The sequence below is a fragment of the Chionomys nivalis genome, chromosome Y (genome assembly GCF_950005125.1).
Source record: "Chionomys nivalis chromosome Y, mChiNiv1.1, whole genome shotgun sequence".
Classification (NCBI taxonomy): Eukaryota; Metazoa; Chordata; class Mammalia; order Rodentia; family Cricetidae; genus Chionomys; species Chionomys nivalis.
Genome location: NC_080113.1, coordinates 4,249,234 through 4,273,452, shown reverse-complemented (window position 1 = coordinate 4,273,452; position 24,219 = coordinate 4,249,234). Strand labels below are relative to the sequence as shown.

The window sequence follows — 24,219 nt, the reverse complement described above, 5'->3', positions numbered from 1 at the left end:
ACAGAAAACAATCCAAAGAATCAATGAAACAAAAAGCTGGTTCCTGGAGAAAATCAACAAGATTGATAAACCCATATCCAAACTACTCAAACGGCAGAGAGAGAATTTGAAAATTAATAAGATCAGAAATGAAAAGGGGGACATAATCACACACAGAGGTAATTCAGAGAATCATTAGATCTTACTACAAAAGCCTTATGCCACAAAATTGGCAAATGTAAAAGAAATGGACACTTTTGTAGATAAAAACCATATACCAACGTTAAACCAGGACCAGGTGAACAACCTATATAGACCTGTGAGTCGCAAAGAATTAGAAGCTGTTATCAAAAACCTACCTTCCAAAAAAAGTCCAGACCAGATGGTTTCAATGCGGAAATCTACCAGAACTTCCAAGAAGACCTAATACCTATATTTTTAATATATTTCACAATATAGAAACAGAAGAGTCATTGCCAAATTACTTTTATGAAGATACAGTAACCCTGATACCAAAACCACACATAGACCCAACCAAGAAAGAGAATTACAGGCCAATCTCACTCATGAACATCAACACAAAAATTCTCAATAAAATACTGGCAAGCCGAATCCAAGAACACATTGGAAAAATTATCCATTATGATCAAGTAGGCTTCATCCCAGAGATGCAGGGCTGGTTTAAATGCGCAAATCTACCAATGTAATCCATCGTATAAATAAACTGAAAGAAAAAACCATATGTTCCTTTCATTAGATGCTGAAAAAGTATTTGACAAAATTCAACATCCCTTAATGATAAAAGTCTTGGAGAGATTAGGGATACAAGGGTTATACCTAAATTTAATTAAAGCTATTTACAGCAAGCCGACAGCTAACATCATATTAAATGGAGAGAAACTTAAAGCCATCCAACTAAAATCAGGAACATGTCAAGGCTGTCCACTCTCTCCATACCTCTTCAATATAGTGCTTGAAGTTTTAGCAATAGCAATAAGACAACATAAGGGGACAAGGGGATTCGAATTGGAAAGGAAGAAGTTAAACTTGCATTATTTGTAGACGATATGATAGTGTACATAAGCGACCCCAAAAACTCCACCAAAGAACTCCTACAGCTGAAAAACGCCTTTAGAAATGTGGCAGGATACAAGATCAACTCGAAAAAATCAGTCGCCCTCTTATACACAAATGATATGGAAGCAGAGAGGGAAATAAGAGAATCATCACCTTTCATGATAGCCACAAACAGCATAAAATATCTTGGGGTAACTCTAACCAAGGAAGTGAATGATCTATTTGACAAGAACTTTAAGGCATTGAAGAAAGAAATTGAAGAGGATACCAGAAAATGGAAGGATCTCCCTTGCTCCTGAATTGGGAGGATCAACATAGTAAGAATGGCAATTCTACCAAAGGCATTTTATAGATTCAATGCAATCCCCATCAAGATCCCATCAAAATTCTTCACAGATCTTGAAAGGACAATAATCACCTTTATATGGAAAAACAAAAAACCCAGAATAGCCAAAACAATCTTATACAATAAAGGAACTTCTGGAGGCATTACCATCCCTGACTTCAAACTCTATTACAGAGCTACAGTAATGAAAACAGCGTGGTATTGGCATAAAAACAGAGCAGTCGACCAATGGAATCTTATAGAAGACCCGGATTTTAACCCACAAACCTATGAACACCTCATTTTCAATAAAGGAGCTAAAAGTATACAATGGAAGAAAGAAAGCATCTTCAACAAATGGTGCTGGCACAACTGGATGTCAACCTGTAGAAGAATGAAAATAGACCCATATCTATCACCATGCACAAAACTCAAGTCCAAATGGATCAAAGACGTCAATATCAATCTGAACACACTGAACCTGATAGAAGAGAAAATGGGAAGTACCCTACAGCATATGGGCACAGGAGATCGCTTCCTATGTATAACCCCAGCAGTACAGACATTAAGGGCAACATTGAATAAATGGGACCTCCTGAAACTGAGAAGCTTCTGTAAAGCAAAGGACACTGTCATTAAGACAAAAAGGCAGCCTACTGAATGGGAGAAGATCTTCACCAACCCTGCAACAGACAATGGTCTGATCTCCAAAATATATAAAGAACTCAAGAAACTAGACTTTAAAAGGATAATTAACCCAATTAAAAAATGGGGCACTGAACTGAACAGAGAATTCTCAACAGAAGAAGTTCAAATGGCCAAAAGATACTTAAGGTCATGCTCAACCTCCTTAGCGATCAGAGAAACTCAAATCAAAACATCTTTGAGATATCATCTTACACCTGTCAGAATGGCTAAAATCAAAAACACCAAGGATAGCCTTTGCTGGAGAGTTTGTGGAGAAAGGGGTACCCTCATCCATTGCTGGTGGGACTGCAAACTTGTGCAACCACTTTGGAAATCAGTGTGGCGGTTTCTCAGAAAAATTGGGATCAACCTACCCCTGGACCCAGCAATAGCACTCTTGGGAATATACCCAAGAGATGCCCTAGCATATGACAAAAGCATTTGTTCAACTGTGTTTATAGCAGCATCATTTGTAATAGCCAAAACGTGGAAGTAACCTAGATGTTCTTCAGTGGAAGAATGGATGAAGAAAGTATGCAATATATACACATTACAGTACTAATCTGCAGTAAAAAACAATGACTTCTCGAATTTTGCATGAGTAGGACAGGCTGTTGGAACACAAAGCTTGGGAAAGGCAGACTAATGGGATGCTGCAGCATGGGTAAAACACGTTAGTGGCACATCTCTTCATGGGAAGGGCAGGCTTGAAGAAAGCTAGAGGAAAAGACCAATAGAATGGATACATGAAAAGTTATTACTATAAGCAAACATGTCCTAAATAATGAGAGAGAAGATACCATTAAGATGTAAGGTTATGTATTTTCCTTGTTTTATTTGCTTAGTACTTTTTATATGAGTCTTTTGTTTATATGTGTGCCTCTGAACCATGTGCTTGTTCATGAAGGCCAGAATTAGAGTTTGAACTGCCATGTTCTAGGAATCAAATCTGCATCCGCTGAAATGAGTAATTTCTCCAGCTTCATTTTATTTTTGTTTTAAGCATTTTATAATGATATTTTATCCTTTTATCTACTTATAGAAAAATGGCAGAAGCTGATCAGCCTGGGAAAATTTTCATAGGAGGCCTCAACATTGAGACCAAACAAAAAACTCTTCAAATAGTATTTGGAAGATTTGGACCCATGGCACAAGGTACCTCTTAAAACAATACTATTAAGTCTCTTCAGAGTGTATATAAAGTATTTTTTTGTGAATTATAGAAACTATGATATTTTCATTATTGTAACTGCATGATTGTTTTTATAATTTTCTCTTCATTATAAAACTGATTGCATTAGATAAAATTATACCCAAGATTGTGTCTGTGTGTGTATGTATGTATGTGTATGCATGTGTGTATGTACGTGTTTACATGCATGCACATGTGTGTATGCTGTGGATATATGACAAAATAACAGACTGGCACTAAATTTATTGTCTGTTGATACTGAGAATGCCAGTAACAATGTGAACGTAAGATTTTAGGGTCTTGTTTAAAGTTTGTCTTAATGATTGGTGCTGTGTTGTGCTTCGCTTTTCAAAATATAAGTGTTTTAAAAATTGATAATTTTAGAAAATTATAGAAATTTTAGGTTTATAAAGTTTATAAATTAGAAATGTTTGTTTGTTCCAGTTATTTTGATGAAAGATCGGGAAACTAAGAAGTCTAGAGGCTTTGCTTTCATTACTTTTCAACATCCTCTAGATGCGAAGAATGCTATCAGAGAAATGAATGGAGTGGTAAGAATATAATTAGAATATACTTTGTTAAACACTTAATACTATTAATTGATGGTATTTTCAGTTTGCTAAAATACGAACAAAAATTGACTGACATTTTTAGCTTTTTTTTATATACCATTAACAAAATTATGATTTTAGAAGGTTTAAACTGTCATATACATTAAATCTGCATCAGGATCATATTCTGCTATAGTGTAAATTGGGTATATATATGCTTTAAGAGAAACTCACAAGATACAAGGCAATAGCCTACTATTGGAATGTTGGAAAAAAGGTTTGGGCAGGTTATGGAAGAAATTCTGTGGGAAAATGTTCTTGAGAAAGTCGTTTGTGTAAAATTCACGTTTGAATAGATTACAAATCTTACAGATGTCAGTTATGTCAAATTGATTTTGATTATCAGAATAGATAACTATAAATTTATTTCATCAACCATTGTTTATTTTTACATAGTTGGAATTCTGTTTTGTCTTAAAACCACCTTATGTAAGAATAATTTTGAAAATGGTCACCTCATTAATTTATATATTTTAGAAAATTGGTTCAGCAGACACTCTTGTTTTTCTGCATCTAATAATCTAGATTGCATTTCCCATAGCAGTTTTCAGAGTCATGAAAAAAATTTAAAATTACTTTTAAGTTTATTCTTTACTATTTTTTTCTAAAATTTTTCAGCAACTTTTAAAATATGTTTCTTTTTTTGAGGGATTTAATGTAATTTTGTCATTTCTCTCTTCCTTCCCTCCTTTCAAATCCTTCAGTATGTGTTCTTCCTTGCTCTCTTTCAAATTCATGGTCTCTTATTTCATTGTTGCATATATACAATACATACGTGTGTGTACAACCTGCTTTGTCTGCTTTACTTAGATATTTTTAGGACTGATCATTTGTTATAACAGGGTTCTTCCACTTCCACCAACCTTTATGGTTCATTTATTTTAACTCTTGATAATGCCATTTTGTATTTTAAGCTCTGTTTTTCAGATGGTAAAAAACTGGCATTCTGTTTTTGTCTCATATGTTTTCCTTTCTGGAAAAAGTGAACATGTATGTATTTGCTTTAAGAATCCAAATATTCTAAAAAAAATCATGTTCGATTCACTGAGAGTTAAAACATGTAAGTTAATAAATTTGTCATTGTTAATAATATTCTTGATCTTTTTAAGTCTTTGGATGGAAAAAAAATTAAAGTAGAGCAAGCCAGCAGACCATCACTTGAAAGTGGTAGTCGGTGGAGACCACCACCCATTTCAAGAGGCAGAGGCTATTCAAGGATTTTGAAATGTGGAAGAAGACAAAGTAGCAGAGCAAGAAGTCACCCTTCACATGAAGAACATTTGGGTAATTTTACATAGTGGTAGCAGTAAGACTGAAAATTGGTAAGATAATATAGCCACAATATTTCTATTTTTATTTACATTATTATGAGCAAAACTATTAATTTTATCTAGAAAAATTATTTCCTTTTTGTTTGATTTTTGGTTTCCTCAAGACAGTTTCTCTGTGTAGGGCTTGTTGTCCTGAAAGTTGTTCAATGGTGATGGTCTTGAACTCAGAGATCTGATGTTTTTCTGTTGGCTTCCTGGCTATACATCAATCTACTGTTAATTTAATTGTTGTCTGCTGCCCTAAGCCCCTCATTCAGCACCCAGCTGGCCACTCAGACCATGACTTGGAGAGACTTCTGGTGTCTGTGGCATGACTCTGCAACAGCTGTAACATATAGGTTTAAATTAAGTCTTTATCCTTCTATATATTAAAGATTCAGAAGTTAAAGACTAGGATGAAAATCTGCTAGTTCATGGCTTTGTGGGAGCTTAGCCTGATTAGACGCTCACCTTCCTGGATGTAGATAGAAGACCTTCGTCTTCCCGCAGGGCAGAGAATTTGGACTGCTCTTCAGTATCGAGAGGGAGGGGGAATGGTGTGGGGGGAGGAGAAGAGGAGTGGGGATAGGGGGAGGGGAATGGGGGGAGGAGGCAATATTTGGGAGGAGGGGAGGGAAATGGGAAACGGGGAGCAGGTGGAAATTTTAATTAAAAAAGATTAAAAAAAAGAATAAAGAAAGAATATTAAGAAAAAAATCTGCTAGTTCAAAGAGACTGAATAGCAACTAGCTGACCTTGCACTTTGACCAGAGTCACTTCAAGATACACCTCATTCCAGAACCAAGTCCTTAATAAGCTTTCCTTCCTATGCATTGTGTCTGCCTGAATTCCTGACTTCTCTGGGCATTTCTGCTGAGCTAGTTACTAGTTCCACCTCTGTGACTCAAGGTATGACTTTAAGTGGTAGTGTCAGGAGTGTCAGAGTGCAATCAAAATATCCCACAACAGAGATCTACCTGTCTCTGCCTCCTGACTGCTGGCATACACTACCACCAAGCTGAAAAATTATTTCAAAGTATTGTAAGATTAATTTAAACAACTGAAATCTTAGTTTAAATGTTAACTTTGTACACCATTATACAGAAGAATTCAAAGTTCTTAAGCTGTTTATATTAGCCCTTATACATTCAACAGGTTTTCTGCACAATTTATTTCTTATCATGTTTGTCATTTTCTGCTGCAGAGCCCAGAATTAAATGTGAATTGTACCTCTAACTTTTAGGGTTAAAAGTTAAAACAGCAGTCAATAGGAAAATAAAATTAATTTCAAGAACTCAGAAATATATTTTCAAATGTTAGGATTGGCCCTACAACATTTGTTATTGTGCATTTATCTGAAAAACTTTTCATTTGTTCTTTTTTGTTTTTTTGTTTTATTTTTCCTTGTTCTTTTAATGACAGTTTGTTTATAAACCTGATGACAAAATTTATCCTCATTTAAGTATTTAAACCTTGAGTTGGTCAAAGTAGTTGATGACTCTGTAACACCATTTTCTAGTTATATAAATGTTAATCTTTGCTATATGAATGAGAATATGATGATGCATTACAATGGTTATAGGTAGTAATGACGAACATACTTTAAAAACAAATTCAAATTTTATTAAAATGTATATTAATTATTAACCAATCCTTAACAACCAAGTAAGTCTGTTTTGATAATACGTTATTTGTTGACAGGTGATATTTTCTAAGATGGATTACTCCTAGGAGTTAAATCTAACATTTTTAGTCTCATGTGTGAAAATAGAAATTTATTTACGACTCGGAATTAGAATGTACACTTAAATGTTTAAACAAATGATTTTAAGAATTTAATGTATGTTTCATAAGTAGTGTTACTTTCTTAACAGTGTGATGTATTATTTCCTTTATCCTTATTTTTTGGTATTTGGTAAGTATATTTTGCTTTTACATTTGAATTACTGTATTTCATAGATGTGCCTTATAGAATATTACTGGAAATAAGAATACATGAAAATTAATTTATTCTTCCTAGTAATGAAACAAATTATATGTAATACATATTTTAGGTTTATTTAATTGATAAATTTTTGTTTATTTTTCCCTCTAGTTTTCTATCATTTCTTTAACAGAGTGTAGAGCTTTAAGTTATGCAATAAATGTTAAAGTTGCCTTTGCCCATTATTTGGAATGCTAGTTTCAAAAGGAAATAGTAAATTTCACCAATTTAGGAAAAATGCTAGTTTCTAAGACCACAGCATTAATTAATAAGTTTGTGATGACAATTAGACCTTACTCTGTGAAGTATTGATGTCCCTTATCTAAGAAGATTTTACTTTAAATGCAGATGATTGTGGATATACTCCTGATTTCAACATGAGTTCTTGGAGACACTTTGCAGTTAAAAGAAGTTTATCTTCGAAAAATGAAGGTCCTTCTCTTAAAAGATCTACTCTTTCTGCTCTGACAAGAAGCAGTACTGGACTGAGAGGACAGGGTAAATTCTTGCCTAACAGACACACACACACACACACACATAAAAGAAAGCAGGAAATGTCTAGGTTTCTAGATGTATCCAAAAATTTTAAACATGATGATAATGAGTTTTTTATATATATTTTATTATTACTTTATAAGTATTACCAATCAAAATTCTCACTTCCTCCCCTCCTCCCACTTCCCTCCCACTCCTTCACACACACCATCCTTCTACTCTATCCAGTTCTAAGAGAGGGCAAGGCACCCTGCCCTGTGGGAAGTCCAAGGCCCTCCCACCTACATCCATATTTGATTAGAGAATTTTAGGTGGTAGAGAAACAACATAATGAAGCACACAATAAGCAATATGAGTAAAAATCATTAAAATATGAATGACATAGTTGGAATAATGAAAATAAATGAGCAATTTGTTAACTATAAGTTAAATAGGCAGATTGATATTTGACTACATTGAAAACTATGTTTGAAACATGTGGTACCATTTACTGATATGACAACTGTGTCATAAAATAACACACCAAGTGATTATTTCTTCATACAAGGCAGGTGTAGAAATGGAGTGTGCTTGTGTTAGAATATTTTAAAAAATATTTTGGAAAGAAAAATCCATTGTTAATTATGTTACTTTGAAATATCTAAAACTTGAAATATTTGCAAAATAATATTTGTAATTATATGTCCAGAACCACATGGTCGAGAGATTTCTAGAAATGTGCCAAGAAAAGAGACACTGTCTTCCAGAAGAGATGACTACCTGTTACCAAGGGATTATGGACACTCTTCTAAAGACAGGTAAAGAAAAATAGCAAAATGGTTAAATTTTCATTGTTTTAATTAATTAATGTATTTAGTGCCAAATAAAAACAATGTATTTAGTGTCAAAGTCTAAGGAGATGTCAAGATGTCACAAAATCTCAGGAAAAAAGAGATTTTTCTGGCCACCGTACACTAGCACATTTCTCACAAATGATAATTACATAAATAGATACTTACAAAAATATTTTCAAGAAACTTGAAAGATGGTTCATTGAGCCACATAATTCCTTCTTAAGATGAAGACCTGAGTTCAGATACTCAGAACCCATGAAAAAGTCAGGCATAAGACCTATAACCTCACCTGTGTTGTTTGGGAGAACCTCATGTGCCTTTAGCCTGTATGACAAAGTTCCAGAACAGTATGAGACACTGTCTTGAACAGACTTTGGAACATATCTAAGAACAAACATTTGAGGATGTCCTTTCACAGTCATACTCATGCTCTGCATATGTGTAATTAAAAACTCTATCATCTGTTCTCAATACAAAAAATTATTACCTTTCAATTGCACAGTCATATTCTAGATATATACTATTAATAAGGCTCAAATAATATGCTGTATTCTGATTTGAGCTGTTTATTTTAGATAGTATATTAATATATTTAATTTTTTAAATTATTGTATTTCTATTATGACTTATATTTTACTACATGTATATAATTTTTAAGCTGTCTGGTTTTGTTTGTGATGTAACAATGGTAGGGACAACATTTATGTTGCAGTTATTAGAGTTGTTTTCAGTATTTTTAAGTGTATTGGAATAAAATTGCTTGCTAATATAGTAATATGTTACCTTATAAAACTGTCATTTTCCCGGGCAGTGGTGGCGCACGCCTTTAATCCCAGCACTCGGGAGGCAGAGACAGGTGGATCTCTGTGAGTTCGAGACTGGCCTGGTCTACAAGAGCTAGTTCCAGGACAGGAACCAAAAGCTAAGGAGAAACCCTTTCTCGAAAAATCAAACAAAACAAAACAAAACAAAAAACCTGTCATTTTATATCTTACCAGTCTTGTGTTAAGGTTTTAGGTTTTAACAATCTTTCTCTTCCCAAGTATTGTGTTTGTCTGCATTTTAAAATTTTTTAATAATTCTGATAGTTGTGCTTAATTAACATATTTTATTTGAATTTTTATAATAATATTTAGTAATTTTTATGAACGCAGTTCATGTTTGGGGCCATTGGCTTGTATTATTTAGAGAAGTATCCATCAATATCTTTGCCAGTTCCCCTGAATTCACTGGCCCACTAACCAAACCTAAAAAATTGAACGATTATTTTAATTTAAGTTATTCAAGGAGAGTTTATCCAAGTTCTCGAGACATCAAGGAATATGCATCAACATCTAGAGGATACAGATACCGTAATTATGACTTTTTCAGCTCTCAGGATGAACACACATCTAAAGTCTTCAGGTATTACAAATTTTTTTTTAAATTTTTTTTTCCTTTTTCTTTTTTTTATTCTTTTTTAATTAAAATTTCCAACTGCTCCCCGTTTCCCATTTCCCTCCCCTCCTCCCACACATTGCCACCTCCCCCCACTGCCCTCCCTCATCCCCACTCCTCTTCTCCTCCCCCCAGTCCATTCCCCCTCCCTCTCGATACTGAAGAGCAGTCCAAATTCCCTGCCCTACAGGAAGACCAAGGTCCTCCCACTTCCATCCAGGCCCAGGAAGGTGAGCATCCAAACAGGCTAAGCTCCCACAAAGCCAGTTCATGTATTAGGATCGAAACCTAGTGCCATTGTCCTTGGCTTCTCATCAGCCTTCATTGTCCGCCATGTTCAGAGAGTCCAGTTTCAACCCATGCTTATTCAGTCCCAGTCCAGCTGTCCTTGAAGAGCTCCCAATAGATCAGTTTCACTGTCACAGTGGGTGGGTGCACGCCTCATGGTCCTGATTTCCTTGCTCATGTTCTCCCTCCTTCTGCTCCTCATTTGGACCATAAGAGCTCAGACCCTTGCTCCAATTTGGGTCTCTGTCTCTCTCTCGATCTATCGCCAGTTGAAAGTTCCTGTGCCATTCTCCTTGGCCTCTCGTCAGCTCTCATTGTCCGCTACATTCCGAGAGTCCGGTTTCATCCCATGTTTTTTCCAGTAGCAGTCCAGCTGGCCTTGGTGAGCTCCCAATAGATCGGCCCCACTGTCTCAGTGGTTGGGTGCACCCCTCATGGTCCTGACTTCCTTGTTCATGTTCTCTCTCCTTCTGCTCCTCATTATAACCTTGGGAGCTCAGTCCGGTGCTCCAGTGTGGGTCTCTGGCTCTATCTCCATCCCTCGCGAGATAAAGGTTCTATGCCGATATGCAAGATATTCATCAGTATGATTATAGGATAGGTTCATTTCAGGTTCTCTATCATCAGGTGCCCCAATGAACTAACTGGGGACATTGCCCTGGGCATCTGGTAGCCATTCCAAGTTCAAGTCTCTTGCCAACCCTTAGGTGGCTCCCTTATCTAAGGTATGAGTTTCCCTGCTCCCCTATCCAACCTTCCTTTATCCCCAATCACCCCGATTCCCCCAGTTCCCCTCATCCTCTCCTTCACACTTTTCTCTCCCCATCACCCCTCATCCCCATCCCACCCCACCCCCAAGATTCCAATTTTTTGCCCATCAGTCATGTCTATTTCCCATAGCTGGGAGGATATCTATATGTTTTTCCTTGGGTTTACCCTCTTGTTTAGCTTCTTTAGGATCACAAATTAAGGTCATGCTCAACCTCCTTAGCGATCAGAGAAATGCAAATCAAAACAACTTTGAGATATCATCTTACACCTGTCAGAATGGCTAAAATCAAAAACACCAAGGATAGCCTTTGCTGGAGAGGTTGTGGAGAAAGGGGTACCCTCATCCATTGCTGGTGGGACTGCAAACTTGTGCAACCACTTTGGAAATCAGTGTGGCGGTTTCTCAGAAAAATTGGTATCAACCTACCCCTGGACCCAGCAATACCACTCTTGGGAATATACCCAAGAGATGCCCTATGATATGACAAAAGCATTTGTCCAACTATGTTCATAGCAGCATTATTTGTAATAGCCAGAACCTGGAAGCAACCTAGATGCCCTTCAATGGAAGAATGGATGAAGAAAGTGTGGAATATATACACATTAGAGTACTACTCTGCGGTAAAAAACAATGACTTCTCGAATTTTGCATGCAAATGGATGGAAATAGAAAATACGATCCTGAGTGAGGTAACCCAGACCCAAAAAGAAGAACATGGGATATACTCACTCATAATTGGTTTCTAGCCATGGATAGGTATTACAAATTTTTATGGAATATGTTTCTGAAATTCATGCATTAATTAAAATGTTCTTTTACAATTTAGTGAACATGCTGGCTATAGTGGAGGACAGGATAAAGATTATTCTGAATATTCTAGTGGAAGCTCATACAGAGATACCTATGAAAAGTATGGTAAGAGTCCTATTTTTACTTGATAAATAATTGCTGTTTAATTGAATTTTACATAGAAATGTAGCATGGATTATTAATTAATTAGGGGATGTTTACAGTATTTGTAATTTTGCATTCTTAACTTATTCCTATTATGAGTAAATAGGCATTCTTACATTTATCTAGACTGTGAAAAAGCATTTTAAAATAATGTCCATGCTTATTTCAGTGAGTTAAGAGACAATATGAGAATTTGAAATCCCAGCCCATTTTCAGAAAATAAAAGCACATATTGCTAAGTATTTGGAACTTTAAATTCATTATATACTATTAAAAGAATTGTTGATTTCTTAATGGTTGTTTGTGGATTTTAGGAAGCTTCTGTGTGGCACCATCCGCAAGAGGGACTTACAGGGGAAACAACCGCTATGATGACTATCGTGGCTCACGAGATGGATATAGTGGAAGCCAAGAAAATCACTCAAGCAGCAGAAGTGATACATACTCAAGGGGTTATGAACATAGCAGTAGGCAAGGAACTCATCCACCTTTTGATAGGGAATATCTTGAGCATGGGAGCAGACAAGAACGAGAGCATTCATCTATGGATAGGCTGTATATGCCATCTCATGAGTCATACAGTAGTAGTTCAAGGTTTAAGCTTTATTGGAGGTCGTGGAGAAAGTAGATATGAAAGTAGAGGCAGATACTAAAAGTCTTTAGTTGTGTGCCTAACTTCATTCCCAAAAGGAAAAATAAAATGTTATCCCCATGTTATCTGAACTCTAAAATATGTTGATTTAGGAGAAGAGACATATTTTAAGTTTTACTGTATTGCATGAATACTGAAATACATTAGTTTGGGGTGAAAGTGAAATAAGTTAACTTTCCAACCATGAATTCTTTTCTGAAACTAAAGATGAGAAAGATATAACTGTTCTTTGTTAAATAAAATTTCTTAATTGTTAATTGTAGAAATAGAATTTACCCTAGTAGAGATTAAGTTTTTGCATTGTTAAAAAAGTCTGTCAATAAAAGTTGCAATGAGATGCCATTGTCTGTTTTTATTATGGTTTAAAAAAAACATAGAAAACATCTTTATTTAGAGAGTGAGTTCGTATTAAAGTTTATGGATTCTGAGACATAAATTCAGTGTTATATGTAAATATATAGAAGAATTTTGCATCATTTGTAATAAGCAACTTCACTTTAAATCTATGCAAATACTGTGGATAATATATGAGGCTACAAAAGCACTTGGAAGGAACATGCACAAGTAAAATTGTTCATGCTGCAGGTTTGTCCAAAGTGTTGACTCCCATTATAGCCATAGTATTGGTAAGAAAAATCTGGGAGAAATTACAATCTTAGAAGTAAAACCTGAAAAGAATACAGAAAAAAATGCTAGACTAAAATGTAAAAGGAGAAAGTAGAGAAGAATAAATAAACTAAGGCTACCTTAGCAATGTCAGTCAAATTTTGGATAGATAGTAGATTGGATGACTCTCAAAAACCCATCTCTAGGGATTTTTATAAGTGAAAGATGGAAAACTAAAAACATTGTGCCTCCAAAGGGACTGTAATTCTTGCACTTTTGGTTCTGTAAACTTAGAAATACACAACAGGTTCTAGTACCCACTGGCCAGTCCTGCTAGCTACCAGTAGAAGCTGCATCTAGGAGTAGAGTGAAGCGCAACTGCAAGTAAGTCTCTAAGACACAGCAGAGCTGGTAAGACCCACACTAAAAAGCTGATATTGTGGAATAATTATTTTAGATGCTTGTGAAGATGGATTACTCTCATTGGTTTATTAAAGAGCTAACTGGCCAGAAACTACAGGAAGAGTTTAAGTGGGAAAACTAGACTCAGAATGCTGGGAAAAGGGTATGGTTGACAGCCAGACAAGGAGCAGGAGATTTAGAAAATGAAGTAACAAGTCATAAGCCATGTAGCAACACATAAATTAATAGAAATGGGTTAAGTTGTAAGGGATAGTAACTAGCTTAAGCTATTTTAATTAAGTCTGGTTAATTATTATTTTAATTAAGTCTGGTTATTTAGGATCTAATTGGCAGAAAATAAACTTTGGCAAACAATGAAAGAAGTTAGGGTATCCTTGTCTTGTCATTCCTCTTCACATTTTCCTAAGATTAGCCTTCACCAGTGTTCCTAGAAACTCAGAAAAATCAAGGACCTGTCCTTTGCACGGAGACTCCACTGCTATGTAGCTCTGTGGATCAAGGACTAGGTTAAGTGAAACTGAATGCCTGGATTTGCAGCCAGGGCTGTAAGTATTATTGTTAATTCACTGTGCTACAATAGGATTCTTTGATTTCCTTGATCATTCGAAGAGTAATTTTACATTATTTGATGAAAAGATACAGGCATGCTTTTAAATAAAAAGGGAAAACTGCCAGTCAAGGATTTTACTAACAAATCACATAGGATGAGAAATTGTGGAAATGGTAACATTCATTCTCTTATAAATTTGTTCAGTTTTTTTACGTGTTCTGTTCATGCATATTTGTCAGTGTCAATAAAAAGCTAATGAAAGGTGAAAAAATAAGATTCCTTTATGCGATTCCTTGGAATTTTTGTAAGACATATGGGATTTCTGTCTCCTATAGGTAGATTTTTGTTGAAAATACAAATGTATAGCTAACCATCTTTGTTAGAAGAACTTGTCTAGTGCTTTCAAATCCTGAAAACCTAAATCAACAATTGAAAGAGATGCCACCCTTCACATGTATGTGAGGGACATTTAGGCCTGACAGGAGACTCCAAAGTGCTAATAGAACCATACTGACTTTAGTGTATATATTAGGTACTGTTGGAAAAGGTGCTGCTGAGGAGACAAGGGAACCACTTGGATCTTAGACATCTTTTGGTCTTCACTGTGCTATCAACTAATTTTATGCAGATTATAAAAATAATTACTCAACTTGGGAAAAATACTTAGTATCTAATTCTTGCTACGCATCAGAGAAGTTACATCAACAAAGTGTGATTAGCAAGTGAATTGCCAAAGCCTGCTTTTCCCAGCACCATCATCTTAGGTCATGTCTGGATTCAACAGACAGACATTTTGTTTATAAAACATATCAATTATTTTGATTTCAAATATTTCAGAAGTTTGGTTCTAATTGTAGACAAACATTGCCTTGTATTACTATACACTTCTACCTTTGTGTGGATTTGCTTCTATTCAGATACCTCAAGCAGTATGTGAAATAAGCTTCCAGTTGCCTATAATCTTCAACTTTCTGTGCTTCTGAGTATAAATCTTTCTCCAGCGCTTTAGGAAATGTATTTTATTTGTTTGCCTTTTGATGTAGGAGTGTCATCTATCTATCTGTTGCTTTCATTGGTTAATTAATAAAGAAACTGGTTGGCCTTTGATAGGCCAGCCCTTAGGTGGGTGAAGTAGACAGAACAGAATGCTGGGAAGAAGGGAAGTGAGTCAGTTGCCATAGCTCTCCTCTCCGAGATGGATGCAGGTTAAGAATATTCCCAGTAAGACAGCAACTCGTGGTGCTACACTCATTAGAAATGGGTTAATCGAGATGTGAGAGTTAGCCAGTAAGAGGCTACAGATAACGGGCCAGGCAGTGTTTAGAAGAATACAGTTTCCATGTAATTATTCTGGGGCTAAGCTAGTCGTGTGAGAATGGGGGACGACGACATGACACAGCCCTCTGCTTGTCACTAGAGAGTGGCTGCCCAACGTGGTAACAAACTCCATGTAAAACCTGAGAAAGCTTAATTTTAAACAGAGGAAAAAAAGAGTTTAACATAGTCTTTTGCTGTTTCTTATGGCGTGCTGTAGAGAGATTTCCTGATTCAGCAACAGCGGCAGAAAAAAAAGCTGTGTCATTTTAAAACGCGGCTTCCTGGGGCTGTGCCGCCAGTGCAAACTCTGGCTTTTTAAAGCATTTCAATGGCTTTTATGGGACTGAATGTTTCTGTTCCCACTTGGGATCGGGAGGAAAGTAGCTGAGACCATGCCAATGGCTCAGGGCTTCCCGCCTGCACCTGGGCAGATGGCCGAATCAGGCTTAGGCAGGTGGAAGAGCATGGCGGATTCCTGCCACCATACAGAGAGGTGTTTCCAGACTATGCAGTGCTCTACGTGTCAGATTTGGCTGTAACTTAGATGAAAAGAGTTTCTGTGCCACACGTTGAGTCTCAGAGTTAAAGTACTGAGTGTGGCTCCTACCTGGCGGCCCCAGAGCTAGCACAAAATGGTAAGTACTCCATTTTGAAATTGGAGAGAGTTGGAGCCAACATCCAGAGCAGCCCACTGCTCTGCAGCTCAGAGACACAAGCTGCTCCACCTTGCTGAACTGTGCTGACCTCAGGCAGGAATGATCATAATTACCATAATAACAGTGCAGTTGAGGTTTAGACTGGCAGTAAACAGGCAGTACCATATTACCTCTACATGGTGCAACTTACGTTTTTAAGAAGTGCTCCTGGATAGTAAAGCATTTTATGAAGTTCTCCTGGATAGTAAAGAAGTACAGATTCACAATAGGACAGATTCAGACATAGGCTTGGGAGAGAGAAGAAAAAATATAAAGAGAGAAAAAAAAAGGGTAAAGTCTTTAAAGAGAAAGAGTATTATAAGAAATAAAGGAAAGGGCTAAAGAGATGGCTCAGTGGTTAAGAGCATTGCCTATTCTTCCAAAGGTCCCGAGTTCAATTCCCAGCAACCACATGGTGGCTCACAACTATCTGTAAAGAGGTCTGGTGCCCTCTTCTGGCCTGCAGACATGCACACAGACAGAATATTGTATATATAATCAATCAATCAATAAATAAATAAATAAAAGAAATAAAGGAAAAGAAGTTTGGCGCCTGGGAGGGGGGGCCCACGTGGAGTCAACATGAGGATCGAGAAATATTAATTCTGTTCCGGCCCGATTTACCCTGGTCACGGCATGATGTTCGTCCGCAACGACTGCAAGGTGTTCCGATTTTGCAAATCCAAGTGTCATAGAAACTTCAAGAAGAAGTGGAATCCACACAAGGTCAGGTGGACCTAAGCCTTCCGGAAGGCAGCTGGCAAGGTGCTCATGGTGGACAACTCATTTGAATTTGAAAAACGTAGAAATGAACCTGTGAAATACCAGCGAGAGCTGTGGAATAAAAGTATTGATGCAATGAAGAGGGTTGAAGAGATCAAACAGAAATGGCAGGCTAAGTTTATAATGAACAGGTTGAAGAAAAAGAGCTACAGAAGGTTCAGAATATCAAAGTCAAACAGAACATCCACTTTATCCGGGCTCCTCTTGCAGGCAAAGGAAAGCAGCTGGAGGAAAAAATGGTACAGCAGTTACAGGAGGATGTGGACATGGAGGGCGCTTCCTAATGGTGCTGCCTGCAGCCAGCGCTATGCACACTGTCGGTCCCTAAGTTATTGATTGGTTAATAATGTCCCCCAGGCAAAGGTGACTCGCGTGCTTCTTTCTACAGTGCAGCCTGTAAAGACATCCATTGTGGGTCTCAACTCAATGTTCTGCTTCACTGTGTTATGCTCACAGAAACATGAAAGTTTGTGTGTAGATGAAGGTGTGAACCTTGGGCATACCATGGTTGAATTGTTGCTTAATGGCACCAGGCAGCGTTTCTGCATTGACTATTATGCCAGTGTGAAATTTGTAATAAAGTAATATTTTCCTTGCACTAGGATAGTTTATTTGTTAGGGTTATTGATGCAGAGGTCACAGCAAGGAACTCACCATTCTCATGACAACCCCAGTCTCTTGTTTTGCTTTAGTCTGTTTAGTATCTCCTTAGAGTTGCATTATGGCCTCATACAGTGCCCCTGTGCTGCTGAGTTATGCTGGGCTTTCTGCCCTGCTTCAGCTGTGTAGTCGGCAGCTTGTGTGGTGGGGGTGGGGCGGGGCAGGGCTTAATAAACTTCCTGGATGGTACCTTGTTACTGGTTTGGAGAATGCTCAACTCCAAGTTGGGACTTCTGGTCCCTCCACCCCCAATTCTCTACAGCCCAGCAATGGTTTAGAAGCAGAAGAATCTTGGTGCCTTTTAAATTTTATTTTGTGGTTTTCTTTTTCTTTTTTCTTTTGTTTTTTTGAGACAGGGTCTCTCTTTTGTGCAGCTTTAGCTGTCCTGGATCTCACAGAGATCTACCTGCCTCTGCCTCCTGTATGCTGGGATTAAAAGTGTGCACCATCATACTAAGCATTTTTTATTTTCTTTTCTTTCTTTTTTTTTTATTTTCTTAAAAAAAAACCAGCCAAACAAAAACTCTTTGTTTTTGGAAAACAGAATCAAAAAAAAAAAAAAAAAAAACAAAAACGGGCACCAGGAGAGACAGCAGTGCGGTGAGTTTGTGACCAGCGGAGGAGGAAGCAGCCCTGGACAGGGAACTCTGAAGTTCCTCATCCCCCTCCCTATACTCCCTTGGCTCCCTGCAGGGGCTCTACCCCCCATACTGCCTCTCTCTTCTTGTCCCACCCAGCTTGCATCCAGAACCCTTCTTCCTTCTGTCCCCTTTCCTCTTTGGGCACATAACACCATCCAGCTCAGTCTGTCTGGGCGCTAGGGGCAAATCCTCAGGGCAAGCAGGCAGGCGAGACCTCCTTTGCTTCACTGGCCCGCCTGCACCAACCAAGGTAGGCGCTTTGTTTACGAACTACCCAACCTGCAAGGACATCTGATCTCGGCACCAGGAGAGAAAGCAGTGCGGTGAGTTTGTGACCAGCGGTGGCAGAAGCAGCCCTGGACAGGGAACTCTGAAGTTCCTCATCCCCCTCCCTATACTCCCCCGGCTCCCTACAAGGGCTCTACCCCCCCCATACTGCCTCTCTCTTCTTGTCCCACCCAGCTTGCATCCAGAACCCTTCTTCCTTCTGTCCCCTTTCCTCTTTGGGCACATAACACCACCCAGCTCAGTCTGTCTGGTGCTGGGGGCAAATCCTCAGGGCAAGCAGGCAGGCGAGACCTCCTTTGCTTCACTGGCCCGCCTGCACCAACCAAGGTAGGCCCTTTGTTTACTAACTACCCAACCTGCAAGGAGATCTGATCTCGGCACCAGGAGAGAAAGCAGTGCAGTGAGTTTGTGACCAGCGGTGGTGGAAGCAGCCCTGGACAGGGAACTCTGAAGTTCCTCATCCACCTCCCTATACTCCCCGGGCTCCCTACAGGGGCTCTACCCCCCCATACTGCCTCTCTCTTCTTGTCCCACCCAGCTTGCATCCAGAACCCTTCTTCCTTCTGTCCCCTTTCCTCTTTGGGCACATAACACCATCCAGATCAGTCTGTCTGGCGCTGGGGGCAAATCCTCAGGGCAAGTAGGCAGGCGAGACCTCCTTTGTCTCACTGGCCCGGCTGCACCAACCAAGGTAGGTGCTTTGTTTACGAACTACCCAAACTGCACGGAGATCTGATCTCGGCACCAGGAGAGACAGCAGTGCGGTGAGTTTGTGACTGGACAGGGAACTCTGAAGTTCCTCATCCCCCTCCCTATACTCCCCGGGCTCCCTGCAGGGGCTCTACCCCCCCATACTGCCTCTCTCTTCTTGTCCCACCCAGCTTGCATCCAGAACCCTTCTTCCTTCTGTCCCCTTTCCTCTTTGGGCACATAACACCATCCAGCTCAGTCTGTCTGGCGCTGGGGGCAAATCCTCAGGGCAAGCAGGCAGGCGAGACCTCCTTTGCTTCATTGGCCCGCCTGCACCAACCAAGGTAGGCGCTTTGTTTATGAAATACCCAACCTGCACGGAGATCTGATCTCGGCACCAGGAGAGACAGCAGTGCTGTGAGTTTGTGACCAGCGGAGGCGGAAGCAGCCCTGGACAGGGAGCTCTGAAGTTCCTCATCCCCCTCCCTATACTCCCCGGGCTCCCTGCAGGGGCTCTACTGCCCCATACTGCCTCTCTCTTCTTGTCCCACCCAGCTTGCTTCCAGAACCCTTCTTCCTTCTGTCCCCTTTCCTCTTTGGGCACATAACACCATCCAGCTCAGTCTGTCTGGCGCTGGGGGCAAATCCTCAGGGCAAATAGGCAGGCGAGACCTCCTTTGTCTCACTGGCCCGCCTGCACCAACCAAGGTAGGTGCTTTGTTCATGAACTACCCAACCTGCATGGAGATCTGATCTCGGCACCAGGAGAGACAGCAGTGCGGTGAGTTTGTGACCAGCGGCAGCGGAAGCAGCCCTGGAAAGGGAACTCTGAAGTTCCTCATCCCCCTCCCTATACTCCCTGGGCTCCCTGCAGGGGCTCTATACCCCGAATACTGCCTCTCTCTTCTTGTCCCACCCAGCTTGCATCCAGAACCCTTCTTCCTTCTGCCCCCTTTCCTCTTTGGGCACATAACACCATCCAGCTCAGTCTGTCTGGCGCTGGGGGCAAATCCTCAGGGCAAGTAGGCATACGAGACTTCCTTTGTTTCACTGGCCTTCCTGCAACAAGCAAGGAGAGACATCACTAGAAAACCAGGAGAGCTAGCACTGCAGAGAGCCATCACTGGGAAGGTACATCAGTAGGCAAGGAGACCTGATCCTGTAAAAGAACATCCAGAGGAGAGCATTCGGAGAAAGAGATGGGCAGGCGCCAATGCAAGAATTCACCTAACAATCTGAAAAACTATATGAAACCACCAGAACCCAGCGACCTCCCAACAGGTGGACATAAACACCTTAATCATGAAGAGGTAGATAAAATTGACTTTATGAAAGTGATTGACGCCCTTAAAGTGCATGTAAAAAATGCCCTTATAGAAATGGATGAGAAGTATAACAGAAAGTTTGAAGAATTGAGTAAATCAGTGAATGATACCCTAGGAAACCAAGGAAAAACAATCAAACAGATAATGGAAACAGTTCAAGACTTAAAAACTGAAATGGAGGCAAAGAAGAAAACACAAACAGAAGGCCAGCTGGACAGGGAAAATCTAGGTAAACGAATAGAGACTACAGAAGCAAGCATAACCAACAGAATACAAGAGATAGAAGAAAGAATCTCAGATTCTGAAGATACCATAGAGAAAATAAACACGCTGATCAAAGAAAACAGCAAGGCCAACAAATTCTCATCACAAAACATTCAGGAAATATGGGACACAATAAAAAGACCAAACCTAAGAATCATAATTAATAGAAGAAGGAGAAGAAGCGCAGCTCAATGGTCCAGAAAATATATTTGATAAAATTATAGAAGAAAACTTTCCCAACCTAAAGAAAGATATACCTATGAAGGTTCAAGAAGCATACAGAACACCGAATAGGCTGGATCAAAAAAAAACATCCTCTCGCCATATAATAATCAAAACACAAAGCATACATAATAAAGAAAGAATACTAAGAGCAGCAAAGGAAAAAGGCCAAGTTACTTATAAAGGTAAACCTATCAGACTTACACCTGACTTCTCTATGGAAACCATGAAAGCCAGAAGGTCCTGGATAGATGTACTGCAGAAACTAAGAGACCATGGATGCAAGCCCAGACTACTATACCCAGCCAAGCTTTCGTTCACTATAAATGGAGAAAACAAAATTTTCCAGGATAAAAACAAATTTAAACAATACGTAGCCACAAATCCAGCCTTACAGAAAGTAATAGAAGGAAAATCACTAACCAAGGAGTCAAACAATGACCACAATATCTCAGACAACTAGAGACCCTTCACCAGCGCAACACAAAGAAGGGGAACACACAAAATTTACAACTTAAAAAATGACCGGAGTTAACAACCACTGGTCATTAATATCACTTAATGTCAATGGACTCAACTCACCTATAAAAAGGCACAGACTAAGAGATTGGATACGAAAACAGGATCCAACATTCTGCTGTTTACAAGAAACATACCTCAACCACAAAGACAGGCACTTACTCAGAGTATAGGGTTGGGATAAGGCTTATCAAGTAAATGGACCTAGGAAACAAGCAGGGGTGGCCATACTAATTTCTAACAAAGTTGACTTCAAATTTAAATCAATCAGAAGAGATGGAGAGGGACATTTTCTACTCATAACAGGAACAATTCATCAGGATGAAGTCTCAATCCTGAATATCTATGCCCCAAATATAAAAGCACCCATGTACGTAAAAGAAACATTGTTAAAACTCAAGGCAGCCATCAAACCGCACACATTAATAGGAGGAGACTTTAATACTCCTCTCTCACCAATGGACAGGTCAAGTATACAGAAACCTAACAGAGAAATAAGAGAATTAATGGAGGTAATGAATCAAATGGACTTAACAGACATCTATAGAATATTCCACCCAAATAGGAAAGAATATACCTTTTTCTCTGCAGCTCATGGAACCTTCTCAAAAATCGACCACATACTCAGAAACAAAGCAAACATCCACAGTTACAAAAAAATATTAATAACCACCTGTATCTTATCAGATCACCATGGATTAAAGCTAGAATTCAGCAACAATGCTACCCCCAGAAAGCCTACAAACTCATGGAAACTGAATAGTCAACTACTGAACCATACCTGGATTAAGGAAGAAATAAAGAAAGAAATTAAACTCTTCCTTGAAGACAATGAAAATAAAGAAACAACATACTCAAACCTATGGGACACTATGAAAGCAGTTCTGAGAGGAAAGTTCATAGCACTAACTGCCCACTTAAAGAAAACAGAGAAAGCACACATTGGAGACTTAACAGCCCACCTGAAAGCTCTAGAAAAAAAAGAAGCAGACTCACCTAGAAGGGGTAGAAGACTGGAAATAATCAAACTGAGGGCTGAAATCAACAAAATAGAAACACAGAAAACAATTGAAAGAATCAATAAATCAAAAAGCTGGTTCCTGGAGAAAATCAACAAGATTGATAAACCCCTATCCAAACTAATCAAACGGCAGAGAGAGAATTTGCAAATTAATAAGATCAGAAATGAAGAGGGAGACATAACCACAGACACAGAGGAAATTCAGAGAATCATTAGATCTTACTACAAAAGCCTGTATGCCACAAAACTGGAAAATGTAAAAGAAATGGACACTTTTTTAGATAAATACCATTTACCAAAGTTAAACCAGGACCAGGTGAACAACCTAAATAGACCTGTGAGTCGTGAAGAATTAGAAGCTGTTATCAAAAACCTCCCTTCCAAAAAAAGTCCAGGACCAGATGGTTTCAATGCGGAATTCTACCAGAACTTCCAAGAAGACCTAATACCTATTCTCCTTAATGTATTTCACAATATAGAAACAGAAGAGTCATTGCCAAATTCCTTTTATGAAGCTACAGTAACTCTGATACCAAAACCACACAAAGACCCAACGAAGAAAGAGAATTACAGGCCAATCTCACTCATGAACATCGACGCAAAAATCCTCAACAAAATTCTGGCAAACCGAATCCAAGAACACATTAGAAAAATTATCCATTATGATCAAGTAGGCTTCATACCAGAGATGCAGGGCTGGTTTAACATACGCAAATCTATCAATGTAATCCATCATATAAATAAACTGAAAGAAAAAAACCATATGATCATTTCATTAGATGCTGAAAAAGCATTTGACAAAATTCAACATCCCTTAATGATAAAAGTCTTGGAGAGATTAGGGATACAAGGGTCATACCTAAATATAATTAAAGCTATATACAGCAACCTGACAGCTAATATCAAATTAAATGGAGAGAAACTTAAAGCCATCCCACTAAAATCAGGAACATGCCAAGGCTGTCCACTCTCCCCATACCTCTTCAATATAGTTCTCGAAGTTTTAGCAATAGCAATAAGACAACATAAGGGGATAAAGGGGATTAAAATTGGAAAGGAAGAAGTTAAACTTGCATTATTTGCAGATGATATGATAGTGTACATGAGCGACCCCAAAAACTCCACCAAAGAACTCCTACAGCTGATAAACTCCTTTAGTAATGTGGCAGGATACAAGATCAACTCGAAAAAATCAGTCGCCCTCTTATACACAAAGGATATGGAAGCAGAGAGGGAAATAGGAGAATCATCACCTTTCACGATAGCCACAAAAAGCATAAAATATCTTGGGGTAACTCTAACCAAGAAAGTGAAAGATCTATTTGACAAGAACTTTAAGGCATTGAAGAAAGAAATTGAAGAGGATACCAGAAAATGGAAGGATCTCCCTTGCTCCTGGATTGGAAGGATCAACATAGTAAAAATGGCAATTCTACCAAGGGTAATTTATAGATTCAATGCAATCCCCATTAAAATCCCATCAAATTCTTCACAGATCTTGAAAGGACAATAATCAACTTTATATGGAGAAACAAAAAACCCAGGATAGCCAAAACAATCTTATACAATAAAGGAACTTCTGGAGGCATTACCATCCCTGACTTCAAACTCTATTACAG

General features: G+C 38.6%; 2 protein-coding genes and 1 pseudogene across 6 annotated transcripts in view; all 3 read left to right on the top strand.

Moving 5' to 3' along the window:
- The window catches only part of LOC130868823 (histone demethylase UTY), a 498,107-nt gene that overhangs the window by 371,198 nt on the left and 102,690 nt on the right, over nucleotides 1-24,219 (top strand). The gene's annotated exons all lie outside the window — the stretch shown is intronic.
- LOC130868825 (RNA-binding motif protein, Y chromosome, family 1 member B-like) lies at nucleotides 3,115-12,572 on the top strand. Its single transcript, XM_057760851.1, has 9 exons — nucleotides 3,115-3,223; nucleotides 3,705-3,811; nucleotides 4,981-5,155; nucleotides 7,514-7,663; nucleotides 8,349-8,457; nucleotide 9,213; nucleotides 9,812-9,897; nucleotides 11,817-11,905; nucleotides 12,259-12,572. Exons 1-9 carry the CDS (start codon nucleotides 3,115-3,117, stop codon nucleotides 12,570-12,572), a joined length of 1,140 nt encoding a protein of 379 aa, XP_057616834.1.
- Nucleotides 16,770-17,254, top strand: LOC130868827 (probable ribosome biogenesis protein RLP24; annotated as a pseudogene).